Here is a 13,465-nt window from a genome sequence, read left to right as displayed (position 1 = left end):
CTCACTCTCCTAGGTACTGGGATTACAGGTGTGAGCTTCCATGCCCAGTCTGGACAGTGTCTCTTCTGTTTTCTAGTAAACCCTGCTGCCATTTTATTAATTTAGCTATCAACTTAACCACCACAGATAAACTGGAAAATTCCTTCAAATCCTCCAACTATTGAGGATTACTCTGCTGGTTACTCACCAACAACTCCTTCATCCCAGGAATCCCAACGTGCATACAAACAGATCAACAAACCTCTCCCACTGCCTGAGAAGCATTTTTCATTTCATTGTGGACTTCGATAGAAACTCAGCAAGTTTATAATATCTTAGAGAAACTGCCTATAAGCAGAAAAAGAAAAATATTACCAGAAGTACTGTATAGTTTTCAAAATTAAAGCTAGGAATGTGCACAGGAATCCTAAGGAGCTCACATCCAGTCTGCTGTCACATTCCCATAACCGAAGCAAGACACCAGCTGGTGGCAAAGCAAAGACACCGCCTTTCACCAACTGTCGCTACACACACGCTCAGTTGTAGCCACTGTTTCCAGCCTTGTTCCGCTGTATCATCACACACAATCACCATTATCCCATATTCTCTAGGCAACAGTGCTTAGACGAGGGGGTGAACCCGGCTCTTTCAAGTATAAGAGAGTCTGGGTGGCAGTCTCAAAAAAACCTCACACAGAAACTGTGCAGATAAAGAGCAGGGAGCAAAGGAAGCATTTCCAAGTTTACTGCTGTACACTCTAATTCCACACAGTGAACATCTGTAAACATCTTCAAACATTTGTGCACGCACGCACACACACACACACACACACACACACCTCCCGCCCTCCAGCAAAGTGTTTCTCTGTACATCAGCCCTGGTTGCTGGTCTGGAACTCACAAAGACTGGCCTGCCTCTGCTTGCTTCCTGAGGCCACTACACCAGCTTCTTCAAACATTTTTAGCTGCCACAACTGGAAATGGGATTTGACAGCATCAGGCAGTGCTACCACCGAACACCTAGCGATTTCCAAGGTAACACCCAAACTAACAGTGTTGCCTTGATACTGTACCTAGAGCTTTGGTCAATTTCTCAAATGAGGTATGAATCAAAACCAAAGAACACTGGCTTTTATAAATATTTCCCCTAGGTCATGGGGAGAAGAGCAACACACCAATTTTATTCCACAACAGACGTCATCAGAACACTCCATCTGTGTCCCCAGACTTCATGGCCCCTTTCTACTCTCCATTGTCATTCATGGCTAGACAAATGGTGCTTTCTATTTCCGGTCTCCAGAGCCTTCAACCTTCTCATTCCCTAAGACAGATCAATATAATTATGTGATCATAGCTTCATGATATGTCAGTTTCAAACCCCATTCTTTTTAGACACATTCTGTCCAATATCCGTTTTTTCAATATGCTTTATTCAGCACATTGTTGGTCACTGGCAAACAGTAATAAAAACGAGCTCACAGCCGACCACCAGTGATAGGAACAAAACTTCAGGACGTGCCGAACGGGTCAAAGCACACTCCAATCACTGCCCAGCTGTATTACACTAAGATTGCATTCCATCCATACAGTATGGAGCAAGCTAACTTCTGGCTAAACGATCCTACAACAAAGTTATCATAGTCCAGGTAAATTAGACTATTCTCATACTCAACTAATATTCCTGGGCCCTGCCAGACACGTTTGAAACTCAGGCTGGGCGTGGTGACACAGCGGGATGATCAGAGTTCTATCTGGGACAGTCCGGACCACACAGTGTTTTCTTTTTCTTTTTTTTTTTTAAGGTCACAAACGCAGTTTACCTAATTAGATCTAATTGGACAGCAGCATGTTGGAGGGAGGGTAGCAAATGCAGCAGGTATTTACGACGTCATTTCTAAGCATCAGTAGACGTCCGCAATGTGAGCATTGCAATCGCTCTTAATCAGGTATTTGAAGTTTATACTACGTTGTCTATCAAGTGACGGCAGGGAGTGACCTTTTTTATCCCAAATATTAGCAATCCAGTAGCCAACCTATTACAGGTCAAGCGAGCCGGGGGTACTGAACCAGATGGTCAGGCTCGAGTCTCCCAGCTAAGTGAAAGGCTCGGGTAGGTCAAAATGCCTTGAGCACGGACCCAGTGAGAGAACAATGGCCGCTAGCCTGACAAGAGGTCACGGCCGAGCGGCGGCCACGCGGGGGCCCTGGCATCTCCCCCGTCGGCCCCGCCAGAGCCTCAGCGGGCGCTCGACCGGCCAGGGAAGCACGAAGGCGGCGGCGGGGGCGGCGGCGGGGGCGGCGGCGAGAGGCCCGGTGAGAGCAGGCGAACGAGCGAGCACCTCACGAGCCCCTCGGGAGCCCGCAGGCCCTAGGTCACGCACGGCGGCGGCCGCCGGAAGCAGGAGCGCGCGCGGGAAGGCGGGCGCAGGGGCGACGGCCCAGCAGTTCCCGTCCTAGGCCCCGCCCCTCCGCGCTTATGTAACAGGAGAGCTCTGCCATTGGCCGGTCCGACCGGAAGGGCGCGGGCATGCGAGAGGGGCGGGGCGGAGCCGCGGCAGGAAGGCGAGGGGCGGGACCGTGCGGGCGGGCAGGCGGGCCGGTGGCGCTGAGGCGGCTGGGAGCGCGGCGGCGGCGGCGTGCGCGGGCACGAGCGACGGGCCTGCCTCGGGCTCAGGCGCGGTGGGCGCGCGCTGCGGCGGGTGTGCGAGACGCGGGCTGTTGTGCTCCCGGTTCTACTCGGTCCCTCCTCGGCGGGTGGCGGAGGCCCCAAGCGTTGCGGGGCACTTCCCTTCCTTCCCTGATCGTCCTGCCCGGCTCCTCTCGCGCTGCGCGGTCTCTCGGACGCCAGACCGGCCCGGCCCGGGTGAGCGGCGCCGCAGGACGCGGGAGCCGGGGTGGGAGGCACGCGGCGGCGGGAGGCCGGGGCGGGCGGCGAGCTCTGCTGCGGAGCAGGCGCGGGGCCTCGGGGCAGTCGAGGCCTCGGGCGGCCTGGGCTGCAGCCGTGGGGCGGAGTCGGCCCGCGAATGGGTGTTCAAAGCCGGGGTCGAGCCGTGAGCCGGCCTGGGCCTCTTCCTCTGCCTGCTTGCGGAGCGCGAGCCCATTTCTTGGCTTCCCAGCCTCAGAGTGAGTTGTTTGGCTTTGAGAGGCGCCTAAGGGCCGGACTTTACTTGTTGCCTCCGTCTCGAGCGCCCTGGGTTTCCAAGAACTCTTCTTCCTGGTTCTTAGCTCATTTGCAGCCTCCAGGGAAAACTTAAGTTTCATTAAAAAAAAAAAATCAACGGTAACTGTCTGCAAACGATTTATTGCCTTTCGATTTGTCGTGCCTAATCAGGGAGCGCGTTCACACATAAGGTTTTTGTCGGGAACTCGATGGGCTGCGGAAGAACAAATCGTAAGTTGAGCTGTCCGAAAGCAGGTGGTTGGTTCGTTTGCACTTCTGCTTTCAGAAAGGAAATCCGTGCCAGGGTGCTGTCAGAAGTAAGGGGCCTGCCCCACGCAGCTAGCCTATTAGATAGAGCAGCTCTCCTCTGCCTTGGCTCACGTTCTTGTCTTAAGAAAGAACGAATGGTCGCCACCTTTTCCTGAAGCCCATGCCTTTTGGTTACTGTTGTTAGGTGGTGATGGAAAAATGGGTCAAATTTTAGGTGTTATGTCGTAGTTTAGGAGTAGTAGCTTCTGCTCATCTTAGAACATTTTCTTTTAGAGTAGAGTACTTGAAAAGGTTATTAAAATAGCTGTTTTAACTTCTGGATCGCACGGAAAGTTCTGGAATTAGTGTCGTGCTGTTTTGTAACTTAGAAGACCAAACATAAAATCCTTAAGGACTGTCCACCAAAGCCATGTCTTCACATACGTAACCATGTTGCGTGGAAGAGTAAGAAGTGTGAGACAGCCGGAATGTTTTAGCGAGGCTCCGATGCTAAGGCAGGGACACTAAGAATGCTTTCGAACTATTGGCGCACACAGATTGAGCATCCACCATTAAAATGGACATTTAAATATGCCATTGAGTGTAATGGCACATGCCTTTAATCCCAGCACTCAGGAGGCAGAGACAGGTGGATCTCTGTGAGTTCCAGGCCAACCAGAGCTACATAGTGAGACCCTGTCTCAAAAAAGACATTCCTTCCCCCAAATATGCCATTGGACTAAGGAATTGTTTCAGAACACAAAAATGAAGTGTAATTTTCATGACAAACAGCTGATATCTGCCTTGTGTGGGATGGAGTTCTTATATTAGGCTAGCATATTAAACATTCTTAGAGTTGGTGATAGACTGGACAGGCTGTGTAGTAAAGCATTAATTCTCTGTCCGCTTTTCCAAACTTTCAGTTCATTGTGTAATTCTAGTGGGAATGTGTCCAGTTAAATATATATTTGTTCAGTTTCCATTGGGGTAGAGGGTGGGGAGGGGTCTGCTGTTTCTGTGAGACACTTTGACTTTACATCTGGTAGCTAATGAGGGTTTCAGCCAGAAGGCCAGCCCTCTCCTTGTAAGGGTCCTTGTATGTTCATGTCTTTTAGTGATTTCAAAGTTTAAAATGTAATTGCAGTGTTATTCAAAATGACATAGGATCTAATTTTAATATGCTTCAAAAGCACTAATCTCGTAGATCCTGTGTGAACAGGTTTAATTTGTGCTGTCTAACTAGAAGTCTGGTTTTAACAGGACTCTTTCAAGTGACAGTTGTTTTAACCTGTTTTCGTTAATTCCAGGCCATCATTAGCAAAGAGTAGAAAGACACTTTCAGCTTTGTAAAAGGCACCCTTATACCAGGGGACTCATTTGTCTTTATAATTGGTGCGGCTGGGCCTAGCAAAGTGGCCAAGCAGATTTTCTGTCAAGCCCAAGGGAGGGTCTGAGTTGGATCCCCAGAACACACAGTGGAGAGAGAGAATGGATTCCAGAAGCTGTCCACTGACCTCCACAAATACTTCATGTCCAGCCCGTGTTTCTACTTGCACACAAATAAGTGTAATTATTTGTGTTTCCATGTGGGAAAGAACTCTTCTAGAAAATTTGGCATAGTATAATAGTTTGATGAAGCTAGAAGGATCATTTACTGTATCCCTGTGATCTCTTGGAGGATTAGCTAGCAGCACTTATTCTAAAAAGTTGTACAATTGTAAGTCACAGTGGTAGATACTAGGAGGGAGATTAATAATGAAGACTTTGGAGCATTACATAAAGTGGAAAAAAAAACTTAGTATGCATCCAGCTCAATAAACTTGGGAGCCTTTTAGGGGAGGATATGGTGTTGCTTTGTAGGCCATGTTGGCCAGAGCGTGAGGCCTTCCTCCCTCTGTCTCCCAGTGACTGAGATAGGGCCCTTGCACTTCCATTCCCAGCTCTGTTCATTGAATTTTTTAAGATAAATATACATACCAGATAGTCATTACTTGGTTTAAGGTACAGAACATTTTCAGTACCTTTTAATGCTTCTGTCTTATCTCCCCAGTCATGACTCCATAAATAGCAAAGTGGCCTCTTTAACTGTGACTTTGCCTGTTTCGAACTTTGTACCATGTGATTTCTTTCTAGCTGCCTTCTTTCCTTGACGTTGAGATACAAACTTGTAGAAATAATTTCTTTTGCTCTTTTTTTGAGGGGGGGAATCTTATCTTGTAGCCCTGGCTGGCCTGGAACTCTCCGTAGACCCGGCTAACATCAGATTGACAAATGATGCGCCTGCCTCTGCTCCTAGTGCTGGGATTAAAGGTGTTTGCCGCCACACCTGGCTAGAAATCATCTTTTGAATGATACCGGGCATTCCTCTGTGTGTTATCTATTTTTACAACTGGTTGATTTTTGGATTCTCTCTAGTTTTAGCACAGGCAGTGTGAACATCTTTGTATATACCTTAGTGTACATACATTTGATTCTATTGAACATGTGTCAAGAGAGGAATGGTCATAGTGTATACAACTACCAATCAGTTTTCCACAGTGGCTTTAAACTTATTAATAATCTAGGAACATTGGATGTGAATTTTAAATTCCATTCATGTTGTTTGCTAAACATCTCTATAAAATTTAAGTAGTCAGTACTGGAGAGATGGCTCAGCAGTGAAGGGCACTGACTGCTCTTCAGAGGAGCCAGGTTCAGTTCTAGCACCCACATGGCAGCTCATTACTGCTTGTAACTCCAGTTTCAGGAAATCTGACACCTTCACACAGACATACATGCAGGAAAAACATGACTGTACAAGAAATAAAAATAAATTGTTCACAAAACAAAAAAAAATTAAGTAGTCAACTCTGAGACTATTACTAAATGACTAAAAGACAAAACCATTAAAGACTTAGTAAGTGCTTACAGTGCTCTGTATTAGAATAAAGAAGTCACTCTGATGCCTAATCTTCTGTTTTTAGATATGGCTCGTGGACAGCAGAAGATTCAGTCTCAGCAGAAAAATGCCAAAAAGCAGGCTGGACAGAAGAAGAAACAAGGACATGACCAAAAGGCTGCTGCCAAAGCTGCCTTAATATACACCTGCACAGTCTGTAGGGTAAGGGACCCCTCCGATAATGCTCCCCCCCCCCCCCCCCCCCCGCCGGGGCGTCTCTCTGTAACAGCTGTAGCTGTCCAGGACCTCTCTCTACAGACCAGGCTGACCTCAGACTCAATACCTGCCATCCTCTGCCTCTGCTGGGATTAAAGGCGTATGCTGCCACTGCCAGGCGACTGCATGTTTCTAAGTGCTAGCCAGGAAAGTGTGGGTAAGACAGAGTTCCGCCCCTTGTGTAGAATAAAGGTGCATCCGTGGAGCTTAGTGTAACCTTGGTATAGCTTATGTAGCTTACAGCTTCGGGTGTTGTTAAAAAAAAGTCCCCGCCACATCCTTCTGTGGGCAAGGCTGTACTTTGTATGGCGCTGGCGAATGAGAAGCTGCTGTGCAGTTGTCTTGTTCTTCATCTCCACCAAATCCGCAGTCCAGGTACATATGCTACCTCGTGAACTCTTCCAGAAGTAACATGTCTAAAGGGCTTGCCGTGTGTAAGGATAGAGCCAAGTGTTTTACCTGTACTCGCCCATATTTGATCCGCATGTGCACTGTGTAATTTGTGCAGGTGATCCAGAGTGAGAGGAGATAGGACTCATGTCTACGCAGTCGAGTCTGCCTCTGTCTGTGTCAGTTCACTACCCCGAGGTTAATGAGATGTCAGAGGGAAAAAATAACATAGTCGGGTTGGTCTGCTGTAGAGGCACCGTGTTTGTAAGCCCTGTACTTGAGTGAGATTGACGGTGTGGATGGGAAGGGATCTTGAGAAGACATGATTGTTAGGCTGAAGTTAATCATCTGTTGAAGTCTTTACAAATAGAAGTTCCTAACTACATGAAAGTTCTCGTTGGTGGGGGGCTCTCTGACAGAGTCATGATCATGTTGAGCCTTGGTAATGATGATGAAATTGAATGGCTTCTGAGTTTTTTTCAACAGAGGCAAGGTGAAATTAAATTTCATTAGGTTAGTAAGAAAGACATACCTTGACCTTGAAAAGTAGATTTTGTCATGTGTGTGCATGATTAGTGTGCATCTGCGCAAGCATATACGTGTGCAGATATTCTGGAGACATTGGGCGTATCCACTATCGCTCCCCTCTTCACTGTTTTGAATCAGGGTTCTCCCTGAACCCACAACTCACCATTTGACTAGACTGGCTGCCCCCCCAACTCTGGTATCCCCCCAGCCTTCTGTTTCTGTTCTAGTAGCTCTAGGGTTATTAACACGTGTGCACGTGCCTGGCTTTTATGTGGGTACCAAATCCAGATCCTCCAAGGTAGCAGGCACTGTAAATGCTGAACTATCTCCCCAGACCCTAAAAATATACTTTAAAATCTTAAACACTTAAGTTTTTATTTATGCAGTAGAGCGTTTTGAGTAATAAATAATGAAGGTACTTGTCAAAGGAAGTCATTACTGTATTCTCTGTTACGTGAGACTAGGAGAACCCGAGTTGAAACATAGCTCTGAGTCAAAGTGTGCACCATGTGCTCTGGCGTAGAAGGTAAAGATTGCTCTCAAGGTTCTGTGAGAATTAAGACTACATGCTTAATGTGTAAGTGCCTTCTGTTTGCTGTTATCATCATGGAATACTTCACATGTGGGGCTAGGAGTTCATTTTATGGAAGGTCCTTTTTCACATGCCAGTTACAGGTTGGAGTTTAAAAGTGTTTTGCAGTAATTGTGTAGCACGGGTAGTCAAAGCTTTAACAGGTTACTTTATTTCTTTCCTACATAAAGTCTGGTTCTTCTCTTTTGCATCCTTTCCAAATTAGACACAAATGCCAGACCCCAAGACCTTCAAGCAGCACTTTGAGAGCAAACACCCTAAGACTCCGCTTCCTCCAGAGTTGGCTGATGTTCAGGCATAAAGCTTACAGGTAACTAACTGATCTTTCTATTAGCTTGTCAGTCTTGGTTTGGGATATAGGAGCAAAACGATACCTCCTCAGCATTGGAATGGGTCTCTGCCTCTAACAGAGACTGTGTGCCTTTACTTTAATGTTTAGCTATTTGGTACAAACAGTAAAGTATTTCAGTAAAACATTTTATGATTGGTAAAAGCCCTTTTTTCTGGACCCTCCTTTTTCCTGCAACTATAGCCAAAAATAGAGGGGATAAGTGGTTCTGGCCAACTCTGAGCCCGGAATGAAAGGCTTGTCAGCTGTGAGAAAATGGTCATTTCAAAGGCATGAGGATCTCCTAGAAATTGAGAGCAGTTTACTGAGTACATTTTTACATTTCCTTTACTTGCTTACAGTGATAGGCAGAGCTGCTCTGTATTAAAATATAGAGGGGAGAACCTCAGTAGAAATGCCCTTGAAGTTACCATTTTAACTCATGTGTGGTTGGGCTTCTTGCCCTCCTAAGTAGTGGCACATGTACACACGTGTTTGAGAATTACTTCTATCTATAATATCCAGTTGACAAGCCCACTACTCCGACATCTTGATGGTCCTTCATTTTAGACACTTGAAATGCTTGTCAGCCATGACCTTGACTGAAGCTTTTCTGTCTTCCAGGTGAACTCATGACACCTTTGACTCTTCTACTGTCTCAGACCTTAGGTAACAAACCTGCAGCTGCTTTTTTAAACAAACTGTTGATCAGCAAAAATAAAGGGGCTACAGAAACACTCATTTTTATGCTGTTCCCTTTGGGCTTCATGCAAAGACAATTCTGTGTAAGTGTACAGTCGACTCTGATTTGGAAATCTGAAAAATCAGTCCATTCTTGTTATAAAATTTTTTTACAATTGTAATTATATTGATGTTCATATTGTGTAAAATAACTCATTTAATAAAGTAGTGCTTTGATTTTACAACATCACAAGATAAATGGTTCTAGAAATTCTGTTCTAACTTCTTATTATTTGCCTTATAAAAAATGAATTGATCAGCTAGTGTTGCAAGAGCAGTCCTCCCTTCTCAGCTCAGTGGCAGGTTTGTTAAATTAGAGCAGACTCATTCATTCAGTGTGCACATGATTTCTTGGCAGCCGGTACAGGTTAGAGACGGCTGATCCGCTGCTTCAGTGTATCTGCAGTCACACGTCATTCCCCACTTCCAATCATGTCCTCTGTCTAAGGTTGAAAACGTCAGACTTGTTCAGTGGATTGGCTCCACTAGCCAGCTGGGAGTGCAGTGTAGGTGTAACAGACACAACTTATGAAATTGGCAGGATTGCTAGTGAGCCCTTCTGTAGGATTGTATCCCAAAGTGTATGCCGGAATGAAATGGTCTGTTTGGACAAAGTATGATGGAACAAGGGTGAACCATCAGGATCTGTGTCTTATAGTGAGTATTTTGCAAATTGTTCCAATTCTTTAATTTGAAAATGAACCATAATTTTGAGAGAGATTTTAAAAGTTATTTAGCTAATTTTATGAATGGATATTTACATTTAACAGAAAGACAGAAATGGTTTGTGCCAGGTTAATTTCCAGAACATTCTTGTCTTTTAAGTAAAACCTAGTTTTACAAACTTAGTGCTGGCTCTTAAAATCAAAGAGTAGTTTTGACTTCTAAAATGTGCCAGTGTTCACATTCGTTCATTTGGATAAGGCAGATTCTGCCAGTTAAGGAAGACTAGTTCTGGTCTAGTTTTCTTTTGTCGCCTGGTGTACATGCAAATCTGTAATAACTCAGTTTAAGTTTAAAAACTGATGTAATCAGAAGAGCGTTAATAAGCACTGACAGCTGCTTAGAGCTGTGTTCCTGACCTGTGGGTGACAGATGATTCCCCTCTGGCTGCCTTGGCCTTTGCATTTGGTGGCAGCATCGTGGACTCGTCCACCTGACTCAGAATGCTCTGAATTTGGAGAAAGGTGTCTTGAGGAGGAGCCTCAGTCCCGGTCCCCAGCCTCACTAAGTACAGTCCTTCTGTTACTCTATTTAATTTCCCACCTCTCAGACTTAGTGTCCATTGTTTCCTAAAGTGTTGCTGACCAAATTAGAGTTTACCTGTTTTTTATGGGTCTCCCAAGTTAGTGACAGTTTAGAGCTTTGGGAAGAACTTTACGCAGATGGACATTGAGCCTGTTCGCAAGCTTCAGTTTAATTCTTTCTGTTTGTTTCAGTGTCTGTAATTCAGACTAAAACCTTTTGATCTTGTATTTAACTGTTGTGTAAGCAGCGAAAGACGCCATTCTCACTCTGTATCTCAGTGACAGGGAATAGTTGATGGATCTTCACTCTCAGCATGGCCCTCTTCTGTGTGTCAGTTAAATTTGCTGTAAGGAGAACAGTGACAACTCAGACCTTTCTGTAATTTAATTTGGAGAGTCTTTACAGATGGTTTTGTTTAAAGACTGTTACGGTGTCTTCAAAGGTGATATCGAATAGCGAGGGGATCGATCTGCTGTACTCTGTATTTATGTCGGTTGTCAAAGGGAGCGGGGTTCACATTCAGCTTGTCTCCATGCTTGTCCCCATGTTTAGCTGACACTTGGGACCTCACGTGTGCTGTAATGTCTTATTAAAGAAGATGTTAAAACGAAACTAGTCTAATTTCTTGTCCATTTTGAGAGGTTTTTACATCGCCTCTTTCCCCTCTTCCCTTTCTGACTAGAATAACAGTATAATTGTAGTATAGCTTGGTAGTTCAGAGGATGGCAAGTAAGTCCTTACATTTTTTTTTTCATCGTTTTCCCTATGTTTGACTATTTTGATTCTGTAAAATTCTTCCTAAGAGTGAACAAAATGTCAATGAAATCTTGTGTGCAATATACAAGATACTAGAAGAAAAGAATTAACATTGCAATGCCAAAACAACAGCAAAGGTGCGGAGCCAGTTAGTTGACAGATGGGGCAGTCCTTGCTGACACCCAAGACTTTGGATAGGTTTTGGTTTTGCTTGCTTGCTTTCTCTCTTTCTTTCTTTCTCTCTCTCTCTCTCTCTCTCTCTCTCTCTCTCTCTCTTTCTTTCTTTCTTTCTCTTATTTATTTTTTGAGACAGGGTTTCTCTGTGTCGCCCCCTAAACTCAGAGATAGATCTACCTGCCTCTGCCTTCCAAGTGCTGGGATTAAAGGTGTACACCACCACCTCACAGTGACTACAGTTCACAGCCCCAACCTTTGCTTTTCATTATTATTTGCATATGTAGTACACTGCCTGTTTTAAATCATGGCTAATGGAACATTTTTTTGGTATTTTGGTATTTTTTTGGTATTGAGACAGGGTTTCTCTGTGTAACAGCCCTGGCTATCCTGGAACTCACTCTGTAGACCAGGCTGGCCTCTGCCTCATGAGTGCTGGGATTAAAGGCATCCACCACACTGCCCAACTTATTTTGTATTTTTAAGACCCAAGCTGGCTTTAAACTCAGATCTACCTGCCTCCGCCTTCTGTGATCAAACACTGTCCACACTCTAAATTGTATTTTAAGCAGCTGAGTCTGAATGAATTTGTTTGTGCCAGTTTTCTAGTTTCTTTTTGTTTAGTGGATATGGCCGTGGTGAAACAGCAGGCAGGGGTTATGTCTGATGCCACTGTTCATAGTGAGTAGTTAGGCTAGCTTCTTTTTACTGTGAAACTTAAAAAGAAGGTGTGAGTTTTCAGAGTATAGGTATAATAAAACCTCTTTGCTTGGCTGAAAACATGAGCAAAATTAATTGTCATTAGTTACAGTGTAAGTTTTTTTTTTAAAGAATTTTTTTTTATGTGTATTGGTGTTTTGCCTACATGTGTGTGTGAGAATACCAGATCCTCTAGGAGTGGAGTGGCTTCTGGGAATTGAACTCAAGTCCTTTGGAAGAACAGCCAGTGCTCTTAACCACTAAGCCATCTCTCCAGCCCCCATTGTAGGTATTTTTAAAGAGATGAGTAAAACACCTTAAGTGCTCTTGATTAGCCGAGGCTGTTTTTGCAGTAGTTCCTTACCTTTTCTGTTCTTTGCGTTTAGTGTAAGTCCAAACTTGAAATGTTTCCTACAGAGGTAGACTTGAGTCACATGCTACTGGTGAGTGTGATCCTCACTGTTGATAAAGTCATAGTACTTAAGATCATTTTTATATTTGCATCATTACATAATTATTTTTTTTTTTTTTTTGAGACATTGTCTCGTATAGCCCAGCCTGCTCTCTGACCCTCCTCCACCTTTCTGGTGCTTGGATTACAGGTATGCATCACCATCCGTTTGCTAAGCATGGTGATTTCTAGTGGCTTTCATTTTATGGACTGTTAGTACCCTGCTTTATCACTGCCTCTTTTAAGGTCTGGCAGCTGAGTGGTCTGCGTGTTACCTGGAGGGCTACGGAGATTTCGTTTCTTCCCATCTGTTCAGTCACTTGACAGGTGTCCATATGGGTTTTCAGGCCAGTACTAATCTGTCTCGTTAAAATTATTTTAGCTTTGACTGTCAGCAGCTTTCTGATTGACTTTAGGGTTAGATTGACTTCCTGTCAGATGTCCCATCTTGTTTTGGTTTTGAGAATTTTATTTGTAAGGCTTTAAGAAACCCCAAGCTTATTTTGTACATTCCCAGAAAGAGCGTTTTTCCACTGGTTACTTTGGGAGAATTAGAAATGAGATCTGTATGCCGGGTGTTGTTCTGGGGGAAAGGGTTTTCCTTTATTTAGGAAATGTTGGAACATTTTTGGGAGGAAGAATCTCCTTGTCCACACGTTTGTGGGACAGGTTCTCAGGCTGAGTTTTCCTCATATACCTGCTGATGCCTCCACCCCACCCTCTCTTGGGGAGACTGAACTCAGTCTCATGCTGCTTCTTCAGCTCCAGACTTCAGTTGCTGATGTTAGCTGTAAAGCTTGACATGAAAGCAACATTGTATAAAGAAATGTCCAAAGCTTTTGTTCTTCACAAATTATAATGTAGTCTAGGGAAAGTACATATTTTTATTTACGTAATTTTAAGGTAGATATTAAGTGCTTAGTGTGTTCTGAGTAGCTTTTCTGGGGAGAGGAGAGTGAAGAGGTCAGTCATGCCTAGAGGGAAGAGGAGCTGCCTAGGGCTATGGAGAGAGACCTG

At 44.6% G+C, this 13,465-nt stretch overlaps 1 protein-coding gene across 1 annotated transcript; it reads left to right on the top strand.

Moving 5' to 3' along the window:
• Positions 1–2,605: 2,605 nt before the first annotated feature.
• Znf706 (zinc finger protein 706) lies at positions 2,606–10,980 on the top strand. The gene is made up of 4 exons (XM_085679095.2): positions 2,606–2,841; positions 6,351–6,487; positions 8,257–8,361; positions 9,004–10,980. The coding sequence occupies exons 2-3, from the start codon at positions 6,353–6,355 to the stop codon at positions 8,350–8,352; spliced, it is 231 nt and encodes a 76-aa protein (XP_085535221.1). The 5' UTR covers positions 2,606–2,841; positions 6,351–6,352; the 3' UTR covers positions 8,353–8,361; positions 9,004–10,980.
• The last annotated feature ends 2,485 nt before the right edge of the window (positions 10,981–13,465 follow it).

This window comes from Myodes glareolus, chromosome 19, assembly GCF_982192425.1.
Source record: "Myodes glareolus chromosome 19, mMyoGla1.1, whole genome shotgun sequence".
In the NCBI taxonomy this organism is placed as follows: Eukaryota; Metazoa; Chordata; class Mammalia; order Rodentia; family Cricetidae; genus Myodes; species Myodes glareolus.
This window is presented reverse-complemented; position numbering and strand designations above follow the sequence as displayed.

What these genes read in the sequence shown, in the direction of transcription:
- Znf706 (XM_085679095.2), top strand. Translation starts at nt 6,353, where the DNA reads ATGGCTCGTGGACAGCAGAAGATTCAGTCTCAGCAGAAAAATGCCAAA. An exon ending in ACACCTGCACAGTCTGTAGG is followed by an intron (nt 6,488 to 8,256) that starts GTAAGGGACCCC and finishes TTTCCAAATTAG; the next exon opens with ACACAAATGCCAGACCCCAA.